The sequence below is a fragment of the Uloborus diversus genome, chromosome 1, assembly GCF_026930045.1.
Source record: "Uloborus diversus isolate 005 chromosome 1, Udiv.v.3.1, whole genome shotgun sequence".
In the NCBI taxonomy this organism is placed as follows: domain Eukaryota; kingdom Metazoa; phylum Arthropoda; class Arachnida; order Araneae; family Uloboridae; genus Uloborus; species Uloborus diversus.
The window spans coordinates 101749712-101773191 of NC_072731.1; the positions used below are offsets into that span (position 1 = coordinate 101749712).

The 23480-nt window shown below is 34.0% G+C and overlaps 1 protein-coding gene across 1 annotated transcript in view; it reads left to right on the top strand.

Moving 5' to 3' along the window:
- The window catches only part of LOC129216874 (protein still life, isoform SIF type 1-like), a 184434-nt gene that overhangs the window by 105515 nt on the left and 55439 nt on the right, over window positions 1–23480 (top strand). Inside the window, exons 16-20 of the mRNA XM_054851126.1 lie at window positions 1889–2069; window positions 3608–3904; window positions 6568–6698; window positions 12711–12902; window positions 21000–21194. Coding sequence (XP_054707101.1) covers window positions 1889–2069; window positions 3608–3904; window positions 6568–6698; window positions 12711–12902; window positions 21000–21194 — 996 coding nt within the window. The remainder of the gene's footprint in view (window positions 1–1888; window positions 2070–3607; window positions 3905–6567; window positions 6699–12710; window positions 12903–20999; window positions 21195–23480) is intronic.

Sequence of the window (23480 nt, forward strand, 5' to 3'; positions counted from 1 at the left end):
GTCACGATAAAGCATTTCCCTACATGTTAAACATTACCAAAACACATTATCAAATTATATATCCAAAAAGCGAGTTTCATTGTTGAAACACGCGGGTTAATCGATCATCGGCTTTTATTTATATGAGGATGGAGCCAAGTTTGTATACGAAATTAGGGAGTTGGTTTACATCTTCCCGACTTCCTCCTTACCTTGGGTTGGTTTATGTCTTATGATTTTGTCATGTCTAGACGAAACCTATTCGATGAGAAACGTGCTATCGCAGTACTAACGTGCTAAGATGCTATCGCTATTTGGATTTCGAAAACGTCTTTTAAATACAACTTGCCAGAATTCAAACGAAAAAGGCCCATCGCTAGACGCAGATGTTTTTTTATTAAGCACTTTTATTATTCTTAGCCTGATTGTCACGGAGAAATCTGAGACATAGTTTTGCTTATATTTCTGCAACTAGACCAGTTAGAGACTTCGGGATGTAATTAAATGATTTTCTTAATCTTAAGGTACAACTTAGCGCTGAAAAATTAAAATTCTAAAATAAAATTATTATTTCAGTTAGGATGGAAAACAGCAAATTTCATGTAATTTCCCTATTAAATGCTTAAATATAAAACACATCGTTACAAATTGTGTTGCCTTGCAACAGTAATGTTAAAAGCAATCATAATAAAAATTTTGAATCAAGGCTTCTCTGAAGCAAGCATGAAATTAGCAAGCATAAATCCTAGAGAGAAACAAGGATTAAATTTTAGTGCCAACTGCTTAAAGTTTTAGACATGTATATAGGTTATTTTCCTTTTAGTACCCAGCATTTATATGAAAAAAAAGGTGAAGTTTCGTGAGGGTAAAATTATTCTATTTCTGAAATACATTTACACTAAAAAGAATAAAATAACAGATTTTTTTTTAAAAATACCAAGCACTTTTCATAATGCACTCAAAAGGACAAAATAACTTTTCTGGGTCACAAAGGACAATTTAAGAATTCCTTTAGTTTTCGAAAATTCCAACAAAATGACACCACAAGTGAAGAAAAGTGCGGTTTTAGTTATTTCAAACCAAACTTTCTCAATAAGAAAAATATGCATATTTCAACACTCAAAGTTATGATTGAAAACTAGATAATGATAAGAAATTCTCTTCATGAATTGAGCAACACTTTTCTTCGTTTGTGGTGTTATTTTCTTGGAATTTTCGAAAACCACAAGAATTCTTAAATTGTCCATTCTGGCCCAGAAAAGTTATTTTGTCCTTTTGAGTGCATTATGAAAAGTGCTTAATGTTTAATTTTCTTTTTTTTTTCTTTTTTTACAAAAAAAAAAAAACAAATTTATGGAGAATAATACATTTTTTTCCACTCGCCACAAACGACCAGAAAAATTTCCTAGTCTTGATATTTACCTCTAAATTTCGTTTAACTTATGCATTATGAAACTTATCTGTGACGTTTCGAAATTTTCTTATTATATTTATATCGAAATTTTAATGTTATTTTGTGGCATGTTACATTTACATAGCGGATAATTTCAAATTTAATGAAACCTTTAATGATTCTTGATGTTGAATATATTTACTTTGCAGATTTTTTTTCACTTAGATGAAACTTTTTGAATGTGGCAAGAATATTTTTGAAAACACGGCAAGATCACGTTACCATAATTTTCCCATGCTTGGTATTTTTTTAATTCATAAAAATCGAGCCACACACTATATTTATTTTAAAAACCATGTCCATTATTTTTAAAACTTTTGCAGAAGAAAAGTTTTATCTTTCTTGCTAAAAGCACAACGTCTTATAGTAGTTACATAGTATGAAGACTCTATGTGGTCTTAATACGCGGATGTAGACTTATAAAGAATTTAAAGACTACTAAAGGTTTTCTTCTAGCTATATGAAGTACTGGAGGTGTGTCCCAAAGTACTCTACCAGGTCGAGTTAGGACGCCATAGTCTTGAGCAGCTTTTTGGTTTCAGTGTGGAAGCAGAACTCGTCGAGAATGTTGATCATCAAGACGAACTCTGCGTGTACGTCAGTAGAGTTGAAGAAAGCAGTCTCGCTCATCAACAAGGTATGATTTCTTGTCTTCATGATCTTTCCACACCAAACTTTACGACTTTAAAACAGTACAGTACTACCACAATACAGTACAGTTGGCGATAAATTTTGCAAACTCTTTAGGTTTGGGACCAAAAAAAAAAAATGTTCTCAAAAACAAGTGTTTATAAATCGAAAAGCTTTGGAACCTAGTCACTATATATGACGAGCGTATTTCCATGATAAGCTTTATTGAAAACAGAATATAAGTTAAATAAATTAAAAGCATACTACGACAAAATTGGTGCATGCTACTAAATTAATACTTCACTCTCTCTTCTTGAAGCATTGCACATTGAAACAGCCTTTAAGCTAAAGTTGTTTAGATACACCATTTTGAAAGATACATTATTAAATTTTATTAATGTTACCAGGCATTTCATTTTTGTTTAGCACCAAAATCCAGAAACTCAGATTATAAGGTCAACTTTCCTTGATATTTTAAACAGATTTATTTCTTTGTAGGCATAAAAATACTAGAGAGGGAAGATGAAATTACTGTAGAAGTGAAATGGATTATCTTCGTCACTCAAATTCTCTGTCTCTCCTGCGGAAAAGAACGTCTTCGTAAAAGAACTTTCGAGCTGTTGTTTTTGCATTGCAGCTAGGAATAAAAGCTGCCTTAATGTGCGTGTGTATGTTTTCCCATCTCTCATGTACAATAGAACATAACTTTAAACCCAGCGTTGCTCTATACAAAACTTTTAACTGCCAACTATCTAAAGTTATGCGAAAAGGTCGAGTATCTGTATTTTAAAGAAAAATGTTATCCTAATGTTTTTAGCTGGAGCTATAATGCACGGCAGAATGCAAGCAACATTTAAGTTGACGAAGCATGATAGGATTAAAATATCGCCATTGTGATTGCATAATGCTAAATGCGTATCGAAAAACTGATATCAAACCACATTTTAGACAAGTTGTAATTAATTAAAAAGGATTCAGTGTCTGTACTTCTAAGGCAGAGTAACATAAGTCACAATAACGCTACTTCCCTGGAGCGCGCAAAAAACGTTTGTCTGGTGCATGCAAAGGTTAGAACTCATTCTCCTATATCATAGGTAAATAATTATGAAGGAAATTGCTTCATAGAATTCAGCTGTTATGGCTCATGCTCAATGCCGGATGGGATTCTAGGTACAACGCAGAAGAAGCCTGAAAAACGTCATTTTTGGATTTACGTTAATTTGTTTCTGAGGTACAGCCGTAGATGTAGTATACCTAGATGCACAATCCCGGTAGCGATAGCCACTGACCGTGAGTAAACGCGCGGAACTTAAAGTAGAGGGGCAAACGCGTAGGCAACGAGGACGCAACGCTGTTTGCGTCTTATCTGGCTACGGAAAAAAGTTGTTTGCGCGCATGCTCTTTTTGGACGTTTGCCCGTCTACTAAAAAGGCTCGGTTGCCCATGGAAACGGTTTCCCGTTGCGTGTCTGGTTAATACTACATCTAGGGCTTAACTGGCTACTGACTGGAAATTCAAGTTCTCAGGCCTAGCTTTCTGTTGCAGGGTTGATGAAGGGAGACGAGATCATGGTGATCAATGGCGCCATCGTTTCGGACCTGGACATGATGTACATCGAAAGCGTCCTGCAGGAGGAACTGTCTCTTTGCATGATGATGCGGTCTTCCCGGACGGAGCCGCCGGACCTGGCCTCGGCCATGAGGACGACGACGGACGACTACATCGAGTCGCTCGTCTGCCCGCCCCCGCCCGGTGACTCCGTCATCACAGACGAGATGATCGGAACCCTCATTGTTCCCTCGCCCATCTGGTGCAAGGAAGGGCTCAAGTCACAACAGTCGAGTAAGTTCATCATTCTGTTCGCTGAAAATTAACTTTAAAGCAATGCATTCTACAAAGTCTTTGCAGTCATTTGGGGTAACTTGTCGTCCCATTTTCTCTGTGTTTATCAAAAGCCCTAGATTGTAGCCTAACTAGCGACACGTCCGCAGTCTTGCTGCTAAATGCTATTTTCTACCTATATCTGTTATAATGAAGCAGTGTATTTTGCTTCTTAATTGTGTATTAACTTAAAATTAATAAGAAACCACAATCAAGAAACAAAACTCTCTACTTCACCATAGCAGACAGAAAGCATCGTTTAGCCCCAAGATGGTCGACGTATCACTACTTTATTCTATGATTCAGGGCATTACTTTTAACTACCCCACGCCAATTTAGACAGGGTTATTGCATCTATTGGCATAAAACAAAAGAAAAACTTCTAAAGCATCGTTTAGTTATACGAAATAAGAAAATAGTTGTTATTAAAACCATTTAAAATGAGCTATTAAACTGACTCAAAGTTAGTCTGACACTCAGTGTAACTTTGAGCAGCGCGAAAAAGGCGTTGAAAAATAAATTATATACATATAAAAAAATATTGTTGCTGAACTTTAAATCAGAAATTTATGAAACATAAACACTTAAAAACTCCCCATTTTTGTTCTATAGCTTTACAAGCTTCATGTAAATTACTATGTTGCATAAATGCAGTGGCGTACCTAGCATGGGGGACACCCAGGGCTGTAATTTGTGGTATCACCCCCCTCGCCCACTACAAACGCAAAAAAAAAAAAAAGTTTTGATATTGTATACAAACGTGAAACTAATACAATTTTCAGAAACAAGTACATTTGTGTTATAACGAATTTTTAAGTGATCTAATGTATAAAAAGATAAACAAAAACAATGGGTGCTCTTTATTTAATTTGCTGTAGACGCATGTGTGGGTCGAAAGCTCACAAAAGTATGAAATTGATGGCCCTTTAATTATTTCAAACTTATCTCAAACACAGGGAATGATAATGGGTTTCAGGTTTTTGGTATAAGAGGAAGTCACAACTAAGTCTAAGTATTGACAAATGACTCCCCCCCCCCCCCAGATGGGTGACACCGGGGCGGGATGCACAAAGTAGCGACACCACTGATAAATATTATACATCAGTAAACTCCCAATCATCCGCAAGCGGATTGTCTGCGGGGCGAATTATCCGCAAGTCATGTATTTTCGCAGCAAAAAGCAAATACCAATAACTTTTTTTTTTTTTGAAAATTCAAACTTGGTTGTTTTTGTTTTATTTATCTATTTATTTTTGTGCTTTTTCATCGTACACACACTTATTCTATATTGATGTTAAGTTCTGTTGTGCAAAAATACAAAACAATTTTACTGTACAGTTCATATTTTCATTGTTTGTAGAAAGTATTATGCATCAACACAGCTAAGTTTTTTAGGAAGGACAACTTTTACCTTATTTGTCCCTCCTTTTAGTCTTTTTGCGGTTTATCCGCGATGTTTCTTTTCCGCGTCTATCGTATCACCCAATTCCGTGGACAATCGGTAGTTTACTGTATAGGAAGAGCGGAAGAAGAAAAACATCAATATTTAGAGAGAAACAACAGTATTTTATTAATTGTGTAAGAAATTAAAATGCAGAAGAAAACAATTTTCAATTGTTAAACTAAAAAAGATAGTTTTTGCAGAATTATATTTGTTTTGCTGACAAGGAATAAGTAAAATTCAGCATACTAACGGTAAATAAATAAAATTTAAAAAAAAACCTCTCGAATTTTCAAAATTAATTTGAATTCTGAAATTTTGAATTCAAATTATGTTTTTCGCAATCACGAGTTGCGACAGGATCCTACTCATTGGTTACTATATCCCATTCGCTTGGTTTTAGAAACGGTTCCTGTCCTAGCGCTTGGGCGGTTACGTGTGCATAGTTGTGTATGTGTAGGCTTATGTGTGTGCGTCGACCTGTGTGTATGCACGTTGGCGTGTGTGTATGTGTGTAAAGGCGCGTATGTGGATGTGTGTGAGTGTGTATGAGCGTGCGTGTGTGTAGGATATGGACGCCACCGACCAGGAGCAGCGGCTACCGGGAGGAGTCGCACCTGTAGAGGATGGTAGGGTTCAAAAAGGAACCAAACATCAAGGACGGTCAAATGAAAACAATTAGCAATCGTGATTGCTCAAAAAACAATGCGGTGATAAGTGGGTCATAAGCAAGTTACAACAGCACAATGTGCCCCAAAACTGCATTTGAATTGTGAATTTTATTCTAACTCGTTTTACCTCTGCCGCGGAACACAGTAAAATGCCTGTATAATATTTTTTTTAGAAGAAGAAAGTTTCTATATTTGTTATCTTTCTTCCTACATCATGGTTAAATTTGAATTAGGTGTTTAACTAAACTTGCTTTTTTGGCTGAAAATTAGAGCCTTCCACTCGCCAAATGGTAATAAAAACGATTTTCACGAGAATAGCCAACGCGTAATCCTAAAGTGCACTCTAGTCTAATTGTTACTCCATGGTTACATTAAAAGTACCAACAAATTGCTTCATTTTCTTCACATATAAAGCAAGTTTTGATTGATATTGTTGCACTTTTCACTTATCGTTGCAGTTTTCCTACTTAATGTTTTTACTTTAATGGAACATCTATCGTTTCCTGTGTTAGGTTCAATCCAGCGGTCTCCAGATACTTCTGGTCGACCCACCCCCTCGCCCGTTCCCAATGCTGATACTGCACCTCTTTCTGTCGAGCAGATTGATAGCATCTTGAAGGTAATTGAAGATTCATGCAAAAAGGTAAAAGTGAATCTTTGCCTTATTTATGGTAAACGAATATGCCATATCTATATCCGGATTTTTCACAATCGCAGCATTTGTAGTAGGTACCGGTAATAGCAAAGAGATAAAGGTGGGTTTTGTTTCTCTTTTTTAATCTTCTTACCTTACTTATCCTCATATGAGGTACATACTTCAAGTACTGATATTTTGATTTCTAGGCATCTGCAGAATTACCTTTTTTTTTTTTTCTGTGACACCATTCATTTCTGTAAAACAAATAGGATTCTTTAAAATTAATACAAAAGTCACCTTTAAACGGTTCAACGAATGCCAATACCTCATTGTCGACCAATTAGTCAAGTTTCTATTAAGAAATGTCTATCCAGTATTTTAACTGCTAAATTAACTTTTTTTTCCCAGGTAAGCAAACATTTTATCCCTTTTTAACTTATATACGAGTATATTATGTGTGCATCTTTTTTTTAAATTAGTTTTGAACAAAGTTGACTCCCAAACAATTTTAAATGACGCATCGGACTTCGTATGAAGCTTATGGAAGAAAACAGACTTTTGTGAAAAAAACTACCAGTTTTTTTCTTATTCTTTCACATTTCTGACATGAGAGGATTAAATGTTATATTTAATTTAGTTCAAAACAATTTTGGTTTTATATTAATAAAACTTTTACTTATGTGCGAAAATTAAACACAGGTGCTGCTACGGGGTATAGCATATAAATTTTTTCGAATAAATTAGCTTCTCGTGTTTGAGGTTACTAGGAGTTTTTAATAAAACAAAGTAGTCAACTTCAGAGATGAAGTCATCTGGATAGCATACCCCTGAGGCTCACATCAATGTATAAGGAGATTCTTCATAACTTCAAAATAAGAGCAAGTTATTTATTTATCAAATTTTTGCCCTCTAACATTGTAACTTTCACATATAATTTCATCTTTGTTTTTATAAAATGTAGAATACATGACTCGATAGGTTTTTTCAAAGGTATTTTCTGCAGCATTCGGAGAAGAATCAAACCAAGTTTAACAAAATACGTTTTTATGTATGGGAATGTGTTTCAGGTAAATATAACTGTTATTGCCATTTTCATTTTTTAAACAGAAAAGTATAACTCATTTATAGTATTACAGTGGAAAACATAAGAACTATACGGGGTGAGTCTAAAATCTTGGAAAACAATTTAATGGTGTTAGAGGGGAGGATAGAAAGCAAAAATCATACTGGAATAAATGGTTGCAGACACAATGCTGATACGCTGCATACTCAGCACACAGCCAGAAACTGATGGATGCAAACAGGTCATGAATTTATTACACAAAGACAATTTTTTCAACATTTTGGCTTTTAAGAAAGGTTTAAAGTGGCTTTTGAAAGTTGCGGACTGCAGCTGTAGTACATACATTTCACTGACATAACACTCCAGGGTCCCCGTACCTACCACTATGTGTGGTTTAAACGGTTGGATGGGGCCCTGGAGACAGCTGTGTTAATCGGTGAGTTGATACATTGTATATGCCGTACATAATGCATGCAATACATGAAATCATATTCCGACAGACAGGAATTTTGCTTACACAATTTTGAAATCACATAAAGATTAAAAAAAAAACACATGTACACACATACATACATATATATATATATATATATATATATATATATATATATATATATATATATATATATATATATATATATATATATATATATATATATATATATATATATATATATATATATATATATATAAATATACACACATTACACAGGGTACACAGCTATACACCATTGAATAGTGGTAGCAAATCAACAAAGTGACACAAACAGAAAATACACTCAGCTACATCCAGCAAAAGCAAAGCCAACAATCATTAGATTGCACAATGTAATAGGAGATATACAGAAGGACAGAATGTGTAAAGAGTCAACCATTTGATACTAAAGCTGTGAGTAAATAAAAATGCAAGGGTAAAAGTAATTAAAGTGAGCTCTGGTGCAGGTAACCTTCGGTTGACAAAGAATGGAAGATTGCGTTAAGACGCACGATGCTATGCCGCAATGTAAGTGCCTGCTTCAGGCGTTTTTGATGGGATGTGCCTGGAGGACAGCGGAGGTGGTGGGCTTCTGTCTGTGGGCAGTCAAAGATGTAATGGAGGCTGTCCCCTATTTCTCCGCAAGAGCAGAGAGGAGACTTTGCAGTGACACTGTTGCAATAACGAGCCTTATCGACAAACTTTCGTCGATCGTTGCGCCTTTGTTGTGAAGCGTGTATTAAAGCTTGAGCCGACGTAGCGCGTGTTTGAGTGGTTGTCTTTTCTGCCGAGTTCTCGCGTTTTTTGGTTCACTGTGAGCAATTATTAGCGACCCGCACGTGAATTCTTTAGTAAATAAAATATTAATTTCGGCAAATTTAGGTAAATTCAAAACTTTGCTGTGGTAACCCTAGCAGTGCAACAATGAAAAATCCGATCCAAAATGGCTAAACTTAAGCTAATGAGTCGGCCTATCTATATAGCGGCTCTACTTTTAACAACTGCTCTAAACCTTTCTTAAAAAGTAAAATGTTGAGTAAAATCGTCTTTGTGTAATAAATTTCTGACCTGCTTTGGGTTCATTAACTTCTCGTTTTGTGTGCATAAAGCTCATTAACATTGCGAAAAATGTTCCTACATGATTTTTGCTTCTTCTCGTTCCCTTTAACACCCCTTAAAGCTCAAGTGTTCAGACTCACCCTGTATATATTGTTTAAGAATTTATTATTACTACAACTTAGCAAAACTATAAACGTAGTGCAAAAAGGGGCTAGGATGCAAACGTCACTACTGTAAGTGCGTTAGGTCATTATTAGGTCAGTGAATTCAAAATTATTTTCCCGTACCGAATTGCAAACTACGCGATTTGTGAAAAATCTACTGTAAACAGGTCACGTGATGCATGTAGCAAAAGTAACATACTTCGATTCCCAAAATGTATGTATGATACAGTGTTTTGTGTTTAAAATCTTATAATCCAAAAAGTTTTTTTCTCTAAAGCAGGCGAACAACTGTGCTTATCTTCCCTAGTAGGTTAATGTGGGGCAAAGTGAAATAGCGGGGCAAATATTTACTCTGCTTTTAGTGTCACCTACCTAGTAATATTTTAACTATGTAGTAACACACGTAGTCTATTCCAGTGAAGAAAAAATTACCTCTAAAAATCAAAGAATATAATAATACAAGCAATTTTCAAAAATTATACTCATGTTGTAATATTTTGTTGTAAGTCGAAAATTATTTTTGTTATGCTAAATGATAAACTTCCTGTTATTAACATTTTAAGTATTGATTGAAACCTACTAATGCTCAGTGCGGTATTTATTTCTTTAATATTAATCTAATTTGCATTTTAAATTCTTTGTGCATTTAGCCTAGTGCATGCGGGAAAAAGTGGATGGGGCAAAGTGAAATAGTTCATTTCTTTACATATTCAGTCTTTTATCACATCACTTACGCATTCATTTATTAATTATTTCACTTATATTCCTTCTCATTTAATCTCTTATCTATTTATTCATTCACTATTTTATTAACTTATTTATTTTTCTCGTTTATTGCCTTATTTATTTATTTATTCGTTTATTGTTTCATTTCCTTTTCATTTATTCATTCCTTCTTTTATTTACTCATTTATTTGATCCAAAATATCTTTAATAATCGAATGGAAAATTATTCTTTGGAAAAATATTTTATTTTTCACTTTGCCCCATGAAAAAAACAGTGAAAAATTTCCACCTTTTTTTGGAAGCAATAATTTACCGCCGAATATAAAAAATAATGTTTCAATGAAAGTTTTATTATAAAATATATTGTCCTTTTTTATGTACCGTAATTATCAAAAAAATTTCTTACTTGTTCATTTTGAAAAAAGTAAGTTATCCCGACTATATCACTTTGCCTTACATCATTAGTGAAAACTGTCTTAAACGTCATGTTTATTTATCGCTAACATTACAAAAAGATAAAGTCAATTTTTTCTCCCATTCTCTAAGTATGTGTAAATATGCGATAAATGTGTTACACAATGTTTGTATTTGTATTATGCAAGTGCGAGTATTTAATTCATGATTATGAACATGAAGAACATGCCTTACAAGCATATACAATCACGTGGAAACTTGGTTTTCATCTTATATAATTAAAAACTGAGTGCATGTATCTATTAGTGATGTTCCGGATATCCGTATCCTATCCGTATCTGCGGATATCCGAGGAAAAATAATGATCTGTATCCGTATCCGTTACTTTTTTGACGGATCTTAAGCGGATACTTTCTATTCTAAAAATTTTTAAATATTTGAATAAAAGACTCTTAAATTCCGTTTAAATTAGGTTTTATTCCCTGTTTAAATTATAAGGTATCATTTCAGAAGCCAACGGCCTTCTGAGATTTTTTTTTTTTCTAAATTTTTAGTTTAATATTAGTTTTTGTTATTGATATGGGGTTTCTGTTTTTTTTTTTTTTTTTTTCATTTTGGTTTTTCCCGGCATCCTTCAAAAAAAGAGACAAATTCTCTATTTACTGTTTGTTAAGGTGTTCCCGGCTCTGTTATTTCGTCGGCCGGAGTAATTTGGATGGAATGGGTCAGCGTTGCATTTATGCTGAAATAAAATGCGAAAAATTATTTCTAGCCTATCCAGTAGCAGCTTTACATTCTTACTCCTGTATCCTACATCTACCGAGCAAAATAGAAATAATTTTTCTCATTCTATTTAAGCATTAATGCTGCGCTGACCCGTTCCTTACAACTCTCCATCAATTTTAACGGAGATTTCTTCAAAGAGTAAATCATAGTCTTTATTATATTTTCGCCGTAGATGACATTTTTTTAAGAAACAGTGTTATTATAGTGACAGGAATACTTTCCGCAATAAATTTTACACTTGGATAGTTGAATTGGGCAAAAACATTTTAAGATCCGTATCCGCGGATCTTGACACTAATGATCCGGATCCGTATGCGGATCCGCAGATCTACTTTTTTAACGATCCGGCACATCACTAGTATCTATGTACATACCTATGTATCTATGTAGTCATCGATGTATCTGTGTCTAAGTTTCTTCTCCCGAACGACAGTGAACTGACCATCGAGCCTATCGATGGATTCGTAATCTTCCCGTCTTTATGTTTGGCAATTTAACATAATTCTCCGATAATAATTAGCGGAGATATCAATAACAACTATATTAATTACGACACTTAGATTTCGACATAAAATCCCTATTTTTCGAAGGTTTTCCTTCATTCAAATTATTATTAAGTGCTTCAGCTCAACGTTCTGTAACAACGCATTTATTAAAATTTGTAGTGGTGAAGAAAATCATTGAGAAGAAAGATCTGTTGCCAGTTTGTTTTCTCGAATTTGAACAAATAAATTTCTGTATTTTGTTTCAGTGACTTTTCCTATAATCGGGGGATTTTAAATGTTTCCCTTTTTTTGTTCAAGTTTGGTTGTTGAACACGCATCACTTGACATAACTTTTACTTTCGAGGTAGACCGTGCAAAGCTGGGCGACGAAGCTAGTCTGTATATATGAACTAATTAATTTTTCTTGCATTTTCCAAAACTAAAAGTTTTTGACTTTTACTTCAGTGTTTAAAGCTTCAAAATACATTTTTGTAAAATTGATCTTTTGAAATTGTCATGCTAAAATTATTTTGTTTCATATTGAAATTAAAATATTAGTTTTATTTACTGCAAAAAGTAAGTTACCGTTGCTGTCGAAACATTATCAACTTAACTGAGAGCTATATTTTTAATTCCATACATTGAGAAAATATTCATTTACTACTGAGAGTTTAAATATTTTTCTACTGTGGTCAAGAATAAATCAATGAAAATTAACCTAATATCACTATCTATTAGCTCAAATCTTTATGGGTGTTTTTGATGTTTGATTTTCGAAGAAACAAAAACAAATAACTTGCTTTTATTTGAAGAATGACCATACATTAGATTCTCTTATCATTCTAGACAGCTGATACTGTAACAGAGTACTGTAGAGCCCCTTTAGAGCGAAGAAGTTCCAGTATTGGAGGAGCCAGTAGTACTGGTAGTACAGGTTCTGGTGGCATACCTTTCGCTCCATCCAGACAGCTCTCTGATGGTGAAAAGCTCAGAAAGGTCATCATGGAACTCATAGACACAGAAAGAACATACGTTAAGGTATCTTGATTTCAATTTAAGTAGTTTTATTTTGATTCATTTCCCCACTGTAAAATTCTCCAGTAAAAGTTATGATTGTGCGAAATTGTGTTAAGTTAAAAACTTCGAACAGATGGAATTAGTTTTTGAGAATACACCTGGAATTAATACTAAACTACTTAACATGTGACAAATTTTCCGTGGAAGGTATTTTACGGTACATTTGAAATCCGAAGTTATTGAACGTTTTCAAGAAGCATAGATATTAGGGTGGTTCAAAAATACACGTAAAAAAAGTTTCTCTTAGATAACAGAGCACCCCTCAATAGTTTTAGACTTGTGGATAATAATATACTGGAATAATTTTATGTTCCTATTTCAACTGAAAGAGAGTGCTCAACCCCCTCCCCCAAACTTCATACCTAAGGGGAGGGGAGTTAAAAAATGCATTTTACTGAAAAAACAATACTACGTATTATAATATACACTAAAAATATGCATACACATTGCAATAAAATAATTATTTACAAAAGAACAGCTCAGGAAATTAAATGTTTCTAAATTTGTGGTATTTTTTATGCTACGGCTAATGTTAAAATAAGGGGTCATTGAGCAGCCTCTTAAAATTTGAGTACGAAGCTAATTTTTTTACACCGTAATACTATTAGTACGTCTAAAAAAAATAGCGGTGTCCTGGACTCTAGCTGAAAAAAGTTTTTTGAACCACCCTAGTAGACATACATAGCTGTTATATCTTGCAAATGATTAAATAATTGCAAAAAAGAACAAGTTAAGCAATTCGTTAAGTATTAAATATCAAAAACAAAATAGACTATAGCGATATTTTCTTTTGACGATAATGTTGCAAGAAATCGCTACCAGAAATAAGTAGCCAGAAATTACCAATAAGACTCAAGATTTGGAAAAAAGTAAAAAGGTCTTATACCGCAACAGACATTTTATTTACGGAGCAACTGAAGAATTTTACAGTTTTATTGTCTTTATTTGATTCATTTAATTTTTTGAATGTATGTGACTAATAATTTGATTTTCAAAAATATTGTTGATTTGTTGGAGCATATGCAAGAATATTAATGCTAATTTCTTCAAATGACAAAATTGTACGCTTTTCACCACAAAAGCAGTGATGATTTAGCATGACTGAACACAGTATTACTCTCTCCCCCCCCCCCCCCCTTTGAGACATCTTAAATAGCTTAAGCTTTGTGAATTAAGAGTGGATTATACTTTGCAGCATTTTTCAGTTACTACTGTAGAAATAAATAAATGTTTGAGCACGAGTGAGAAGCATCAAATGAAATAGTATGCTTTTAAATTATTACATTGAAAACTAGAATTGCATATTATTATTCTAAGAAATACAATGACACAGGAAAATATTCTTACCAAGTATTAAATTTGCAAAGCAACATTTTAGTTAAACATAAAACCGACAAGGAGCTCATTGAAGAATTGTGTATAATTCAAAGTCTTGCATATGCTTCCAAATGCAGACATGCCAACTCTTTTGATCTGAGACTTAGTTCTCTTTTACTCTTACTCTCTGAGCTCCAATTTCTTTTTCGTCTGCTTTATAGGAAGGGAATATGCAAATAAAAAAGTGTATCCAATGATCATTTAAAATCTCAGTTGTATTTTGAAGCACTTAAAACACAAATAAATGAAGTAATTCATTCAGTTTTAGAGTATTAGAACTTCCAAAACTTCTTTTTTTTAACGGTCGGTATGCCGGTTTATAAAATCAGCCGGTTTATAAAATCAAATGTCCTCAGAACGAATGTGATTTTAATAAGCGGCTGGCTCTGTAGATATCTAATTGAAACTGAAATTACCATCACACTGTTAGCTAAAATTAGCACTACAAAGAGCTGCACTGAAACTGCTGTAGCTGGATTCCATAAGCAAACGATAAAAAATAAATAAATGCTAAAGGTTGGGAGTGGTAACTTATAGTTTTTCCCTATCCCTTATAAGAAAGACTTTTCCAAAATCCGAAAGTCAAGCAGTAATAGAAAATCAAATGAAAAAGACAGTATATTATAACAACACAGATAAATTAAGCTTTTTCAGCTTTGAAGATTTGGCACATCTGCACATGTAAGTTCTGTGAAGTGCTAGTTAGAAGGTTATTTAAGGTTATAATTACGTTATTTGTATATTATTATTATTATTTTATTGTTATGAAAGTTGGAAGATGAAATTCATAATGAAAGTCAATAAATGTAACTTATAGCTTTTAATAAACTCACCAAAATTTAATGAAATGAATAGTATCACTATGCACTGATTATTGCTCCACTGCTTTTTCCGTCGGCAAACATGCTTTCACCCTTGCTTGCCCGTCATTTAAAATAAATCCTAATTATCCTACAGCACATATTTTATTAAGTGCATGCTTGGCAAAATGTTTGTTTGGTTCATGCAATTTTCAGCTCTGCTGCAGTTATAGATCTTAGGAGGAAAGCAAATTAGACTTAATACCACGAAAAACAGGACAGAGCACAAATTAGCGAGGAAATGATTAGTTTTTCACGTATTTAAACATTTTGTTGGAAGCAAAAACAGAATATGTAAGTAAAATAAAAAACATTAAAAATCTATAGGAACCTCGTAAACTAGAGATATTCGACCTCAAGTCCGTTGGCCCGGTATTGATCCTTAACAAAATTTGATCGATCTTCGATTTTTTACCTGTCGGCGTAAAAGAAAGAAGACGTTGTATGTTAAGCATCGCTTCAGCCAGTAAACTAATTGAGTCAACTCGGTTCAGTTTTAATAGCGTTGTGGGGCATCTGCTCGAATAAATTCGGTCTATTAGAAGAAAAGTTGATTTAACTAAGTTGCCTCATGTGAAGACAACAAAAAAGCGCCAGTCAGCTAGTTGACAAGCAAGTTTTTCGAAAAGTTGGTTCAACCGCCTCGTGTGAGGAGGCTTTATTCATTTACGTATAGTTCATACAATAATTAAAGTATGTACGCATCTTTACGTTTAAATAGTATTCTTAATCATTCTAATACCTTACTATTAACTTGGGTATCAGTTATTTAATATGTAGTAAAAAAAAAATTCTGAGAAAAAAAACGCCACCAGTCCACTGTTTTTTTTTTTTTTTTTTTGCAATTTTCTACCAATCTATAAGGCTCAAAAAAGACTGAGAAACGCTGAAAGGCGCGAAACGAGCGCGCATCTGATAAGCATGAAAAGTAGAAAATAACGAATATTCAGATTACCAATCTGGAAATATTTTCTGCTATGATAATTCTTTTCATTTCAGTTATTTTTTCCCTGCAGGTTAAATATTTTTCAGTCAAACATCGATATACAAAATACTTGCCCACGATACATTCGTATGTTCTCCTTAAAAAAAAAAAAACATTCAACCTAAGCTTTATCTTTCAATGTAAAACAGCATGAGCAAAATGAATCGTAAGTTCGACATGGGCTTCAAACACTTTCTTAAATTGAATAAGTTTTGTTGAAAGGGAGTAAGTCAACTAATGATCAGTGTTGTCTTAACGCCCTTCTTACAAAAAGTGATTCAGTCAAAGACCTCGGTGTAAGAAAACGATGCCTCTCCATTTTAAAACCTTCAAGCTTCTAAAAGATAAAAACGTCACTCTTTTTTAGATCGTAGAATTATCTACGGTGCCATGGAAAGAAAAGAGTAGTATCTGATTTTTTCCCCCTTTTGTGTCATCTATTGTTCTTTGGGTTTATTATAAATCTGCTTATTTATTTTGCGTTTGCTGAAAATAACGCAAGAAAAAAACGCAAGTTCGAACATTTTACTATTATTAGTAGAGAATCCATAACGAATTTCTTCAAATATCTCAAAAACTCAGTTCTGCAGATAATGCACTTATACCATTCCACAGCAGTATGGTACTTAAGTGTGTTCGTGCCCTACATTGTAAAACAAATTTTTGAGAATTTCTGGTAAAAATTCTTGTATCCATGTCAATAACTTTTACTGTAAAATCTTATTTTGATAAAACTTCACGATAAAAATCAAAAAAAAAAGCAAATGGCACAATGATTATTTATTTTTCTGGTATAATTTGCTTTAAGAATTCAATCGTGCTGTAAGCAGGGCTGCGGAGTCAGAGTCGGAATGATTTTGGGGTAATGGAGTCGGAGTCAGGAGTCTAAGGTTTAGAATTTCAAGAGTCAGGAGTCGGAGTCGGACCGATTTTCTGGTAAAGGAGACAGAGTCGAAGTCAGGAGTCGAAGGTTTAAAATTTCAAGAGTCGGAATCGGAGTCGCAGTCGGTTATTTTCTCCAAAAGTCCCCAACTCTCAGTGCTTGCGGAGTCAGAGTCGGAGTTGGATTGGTTTTGGGGTAAAAAAAGTCGGAATCGGAATCTTAGGTTCTAAAATTCCCGAAGTTTGAGTCAGTCTGTCAGTTCTTCCGACTCTGCTGCCCTGGTTGAAAGCACTCCATTTTACAGCAATATCTTCCTTAAAACAATTCTAAATCCTTAACGCTACACACTTAGGATACAGGATTTGCGTCTTAAAAACAAAAAACAAAAAAAAAAGCAAACTCTGTACTGGTAATTATGCATTTCTTCGTTTGTTTGTGCTCCACAAACTGTTTTCTCGCGTGGTACTTTTCAGAACACTACGTCAAACATTCTGTGCCTAAAAGCATTACCACACAAAGCCTCGGAGAAAACAACACGAGTGGATCTTTTGATTATCTTTTGTTCTTTAAAGAAAACCTACTTGACTGTTTTGAACTCCCTTAGAAAAGCCCCATTTTTGGAAGTGTGTTGTATCCCTGCTATTTCTGACACCTAGTCCTTTATGTTGTTGGTGCAGCACATGAGCGACCTGGTTGATTGGTATGTGGAAGCATTAAAAAAGGTAATTCAGACCTTTCGTTGCCTCCCTTCCACACGTACTGTCGCATGAACTTTTTTCCCCTTACTACTCTGCACCACCAATTCGAATAAAGGACTCATACTCAGTTGAACTCTTTATTCATATTCTATCCTCTTACTTCCTTACTTAAACTTTCTTTCTCTTCCTATGGATAAAGTATTTTTGCACTCTTACTTGTCCTACCGATCCTGTTATGCATATGCTTAGCTCTAACCACCCCGAATGGACGTCTGGGCTTGTCGTTATTTATTTTCGAGACATGCCTGCTTGCTTTCAATGTAATCGATGTTATTTTGTAGCTTATCTGCGTCTGTGTATGATTTGTGATAGTAAACCTACATTACTTCATCCTGTTATAGTGTATGTGTTAGTGTAACAGTACTTATTGTTTATGGAATATTATTATGAACTATTTTGTAAGAACGAATAAATATTTCTTATTGAAGCAGTTTAACCACATTTGCCTACTTTATTAAAATAAAATTTTTTGGAGGCAGTTTGATGATCTTAGAAATGTAAACAAAAACACTAAGTTCAAATAAGCCCTTTGAGGAGAGTAACTCGTAAAATTAAGTAAGAAACGAAAAGATAGTTTTTACGTTATCATTTTAAGACCTAATATTTTCGTACGGAATCATTTTCAGAACGAAATAGGTTGCTTAGGGTGTTAGTTAGGTCGAGTAGTTTGGGTAGTTTTTTTCCTATTCTTTACAGCAAAAGTAAAACGTTACTATAAGAAAGAGAGGGAGAGAGGAGTCCAACGTAACTTGTTTGAAAAGATTTCCCTTCCTTCTGAAAATCGAAGCACAGATAGATACTAAATCAAAATGAATGAATGGAATTCTTCGATTACAGTCGTTATAGGTTACTTTGATAATTTCTCGATTTTTATATGCCTTAATCGATTTTAATGGCGTCATTTTATTTACTAGTATGAAACTGAAGAAACACTCCTAAATGTTGCGTAACTGTCCAATGTTAAAAATTAATAATTATAAAAACTATTTAAATTAACAATTTACTCGGTTCATAAATCCTGCTAATTTGGGTAACTTTAAACCATGTTGTAAGAAATGTGATACAAAATAGTTCTTTTTTAATGTACATAGAGCAACTTTTAATCAGAAAGATCAATTACAATACATTTCAAAACACCACATTTTTATTTCATAGCATCATCCCCCCCCCTCCTTTTTTTAATTTATAAAATGCTTGTGATGCAAGCATAGAATATTACCTAAGCTTATATCTTCACTTTACGACTTTAACCGCACCACTACTTTCGAATTCTCGCTGGTGTACTAAACTAATTTTCGCAAACACTTTGAAAATAATCCCAGCTACAGTGAGAAGACATCTGCCACATCGGCTATTCCAGACAGAAACAAAGGACAAAACTGCAGTCTGTGAATGTCATAACTGAGTTGTCGGTATATTGCATATGTTCTTCTTTATCTCAGATTCAAAGAAACTAACTTACTGCTCATTGCATTGAATATTAGTATTCAGGGCGAGAGATTTTAGCAACTTATTTTTTTCTTTTTTTCGAGTGGAGCTGCACCCTGGCAGCTAACGATTCGCAGACCGAGTACAATCCCCAAAAATTGCAACCAGTCTCATACGCCACCATTAAGGAGCGACTGTCAATGGCACAGATAATTTCGACACCTAACTTTCACCAAAATGAGACACTTGGTCTCATGGGTCAAAGCCGAACAAATACTCAAAAGATCTTTTACATGCTGCATAATTACAAAATATGGGCGCTGAAGATTTCATGAATTTCGAAAATCCATTGATTGGCCACTGCATTTCAAAACCAGAGACCAAGGCGTAGCCCCCAAGCCTTCCAGCTGACAATTTCAAAAACTTCAAATAAGCTTTTAAGAACAGCTTCTGAACAGTAACTTCAGAATTATTGGATTTTATAATGAGTTGTATACAGTGTTGCCAACTCATTTTGTAAAATGTAAAGAGGGGCAAACTTAACCCACGTGGTTCAAAGTTACCGTAAATGACTGTAACGGATTTAAATAACAAATAAAAAATTATTCAGACAAACAATATTAGCAAAATATCCGTGCCTGAAAACGTTTTTTGAAAGGCATAGCAATTCAATACTAATGAAAACTTATACGTACCAAGTAACCAGAACTTTCCAGCTAAAAAATAATTTTCAGAGTTAGCTTTTTTTCCTGCAAATTATTAAATAAATTTGATCATAAACTAATTTAATCAAACAGTTTAGAAGTGTAAATATTCAATTAATATACGGAACGGAAATAATGATCATGAGATGCACACAAGCCCAATTTATATTAATGGAAAGAAGATTATCTTCTACATCGTTTAATAAAGAGATTAGTAAACGCTACACAACACACTAATCAACAACACACTGCGTAATAAAATTATTTTATATAAATAAAATAATTTTCAAAAATCTACCCAAAAATATTTTTACAATCATAATTTCTCTAAACTACCTAATTACTGAAAAAAAAAAAAAAAGACTACCCTTTCGCATATTGGAAAAAACTAAACTACAAACATGTTTCTGTGACGACAATGCTAAATTCTAAGCGAAATTAGTGCTAACATTTAGCTAAAAATATGCATAAATTCCCACCAAATGCCTCAAAGTCGAAAAGTACATGTTAAGCGCAAAACAGGAAATAATAAAAGTTGTATGCTTGATGTTCTAAAATTAGTCATTATCAAAGTGTCAGGTAAAGACAAAGTTCGTGTTAACTTTGAAAAAAAAATTCAGTTTTGAATAAAATCTCTTACGTAAAGATACTCTAATGATTGTAACATGTTTGTGAACAAAGGAGAATTTTCACAGTAAGATCAAACAACGCTAAAAGCACAAAGAGCAAAAAAAAAAATGCAGACAGGGATTAAGAGGTTTCAAGGAACCATCTTTTCAATGTAAATAGTGTCAACTTATAGATGTAAACTCATCTAAAAAAAGCTCTTGTAGGATAACTTACGTCTGCATAAGCTCAAATATTTCTGCATTGAAAATTCCTTGAAACCTCGCTGCCATTTTGCTCTGTAAAATTGTGCTTTTAACGATGTTTGGTCGTACTATTTTTTGCACGAAAGTAATCATCTGTATTCAGACCGAAAAATTTTGTTTAGATTCTGAAATAACAATACTGAAAAATCTGTAATTTTGCAACATTTACTTCTTGCCTTTTGTCGTTGCAGCACTTAAACAGTCTATTGGAGCACTACCTGGAGCCCATGAAGAAGGAAACTTTTTTGTCGAACGCAGAAATCAACACTCTTTTCGGAAACATACAGGAAATCGTACAGTTCCAAAGAGTATTCCTCCAGAGCTTAGAAGAGGCGATTTCTGCCGAACCGGATTTCGCTAAATTCGAGCTTCCTTCCCAATTCAAGGTCCGTACAATGAAAAACTATTCTTCATTATTTTTAGTTCATAGTTTGGAGCTATTTGAACTTATTTTATGTGAGCGAACAGTAAGAAATACAACTTTCGTAAAGCACTTAGGCTTTATACAACCTCCGACAATAAAGTTCGGTGAATAATCCTGTAACACTAACGTAACTGAAATATTAACGAAAGTTACCTCACTGTCCTTCAAAATAGTCACCTCCCATGACTATGCACTGCTGAGATCTACTACACATGTCTTGGAAATTTTGCAAGAAATCTTATTTGCGGATGGAGTTTAAAAGCCTCACTATACGTTTCGTTGGATATCGGGAATAAATGTTAAATCTCTTTCCTTTCAAAGTGAGTTTGTGTCGTAGGAATAGGAAGAAGTCTGGAGGATGAAGATCTGTTGAGTGTGGTGGGTGTTTAAACTACACCACCTTATTTTTTGACACGAACCGTTTAGACGGACTTTAAAATGATCTTTTGTTCATTCATTTTCCTGTTCACCATCGCCATAAACTAACACTTAGTAATAAAACAAGCCTTACACGAAACACAAACGACGCTCAACTGAACAACGGTGGGGGCAGGTGGTCAATAGCCTGCCTCTACGCAGGTGCTGCGTTTTATTTCATCACTGCTGTCAGTTCGGTAGTTCTTACTTCAACCACTAACTACCCCACCGTCTAACCACTACCCCACTCTGCTCTCACTTAAAGTGTGCTATTCAGCTTTTTGTCTCCGTAAGAAAGGCATTTATTTATTCCAAAGGGCTAAAAGGAAGAGAGGTACTTGGTTAATAAATGAAATTCCAGTTTTACATAATGATTCCAGCATGTTAAAAGCTATTATAGTGTATAATTTTGAAGAAAAGGAGAGGCTGTGAAAGGAGATATCGAAAGAACATGATCTACCTAGTTATTTAAATTAATAATAATGGAGGATATAGGTAAGCTAAAATTCTGCACTGACAGCGAAAATGCGGATAATTCTTACAAGCTTTTCAATTCCAAGCTAATCTTGAAATTAGGAAACATTACCATTTCGACAATTTTGTGGGCGTTTGAATTAGTTTCACCGAAAGCAGCTATTACTTGCAATGAGGTGAACAGTTTGGGGGGGGGGGGGCTTTCTCTCTTCATTGGGGTCTGATAAATTGATTAGGAATAGCTTAGCGGATCTCGAAGTCTATTGCACGTCGTTGCTTCCAAACTTGTATTATTTTTGTATTTACATCATCTTTTCTAATCAGCATTGATAAATGATTGGGTTTTGAATAACAGCTCTAACACTACTTCGTGGCTGCTCCATCGGGAGGGAAAAGTACGTTACAGCATCATAATAAATTCACGGTATCTAACTAAGCATCAGACATACCAAAGAATTCAGAAGCAAGAGGTTCATTTACTTATGCATAATTATTATATTGACTTATGTATATTTCGCATGTTTGCATTTAAAAACAATTTTGAGTTCTTTTAACACCAAGGGAAAAAATTTATTTATTTACTTTAACTATATAAAAAAACTCACATACTGGTGGCAAAATGCTTTCACAAATTTTTAATGGTCAGTTCGCAAGAGTCGAAAGTTGAAAAACAAAACAAAACATTTTTTTTTTCCTTATTTTATTAAGCTTTGCCGGTCCGCGGGTGAAAAAAGGTTGAGAAATACTGCACTAACAAAGACAAAGTACTTTTTCTGCCCTCACACTGTGCGGGCAGTGAAACAGCTTTTACGGAATTGCTTTGTTGAGTTAGAACGAGCTTGGTTTCTCGCACAGGTTGTTAGTGCAATGCGTCGAAAAATTCAAGAGAAAAATCCTGAAAGATGTAAAAAAAATCTATCAATGAAAGTTGAATTAAATCAATCGGGAAAACGTTTTAAGTTTTTGTGATATACTGCCTCTCTAAATCGCTCAAAGAATAAATCTCATTAAGGTAGAATCTGACTTGTATATATAGTTTTTTTTTTCCTTTTTAGGGAAAATTTTTTGAATAGCTTGTACAGCAACAACATATTTTTAATATTTAATAAGCGTAAATTTTCATTCAATCTAAGAAAACCGAACCATTTGACGTTGTATGAATAAATGTTATTTTCCTCCTTCAAATTTTCAATTAAACAAATCGAAACCTGAAAGGGGAGATTCATGACACTACTTCCTTCCCTAAACATGCTAGTTCTTGTTGCCACAGTATTTTTGTTAAGTCTGGAGTTCGGTGACCCACCTAACCGTGAAGACGACTAATTTTAAACATAAATATATTCTGTCTATGTAGCGT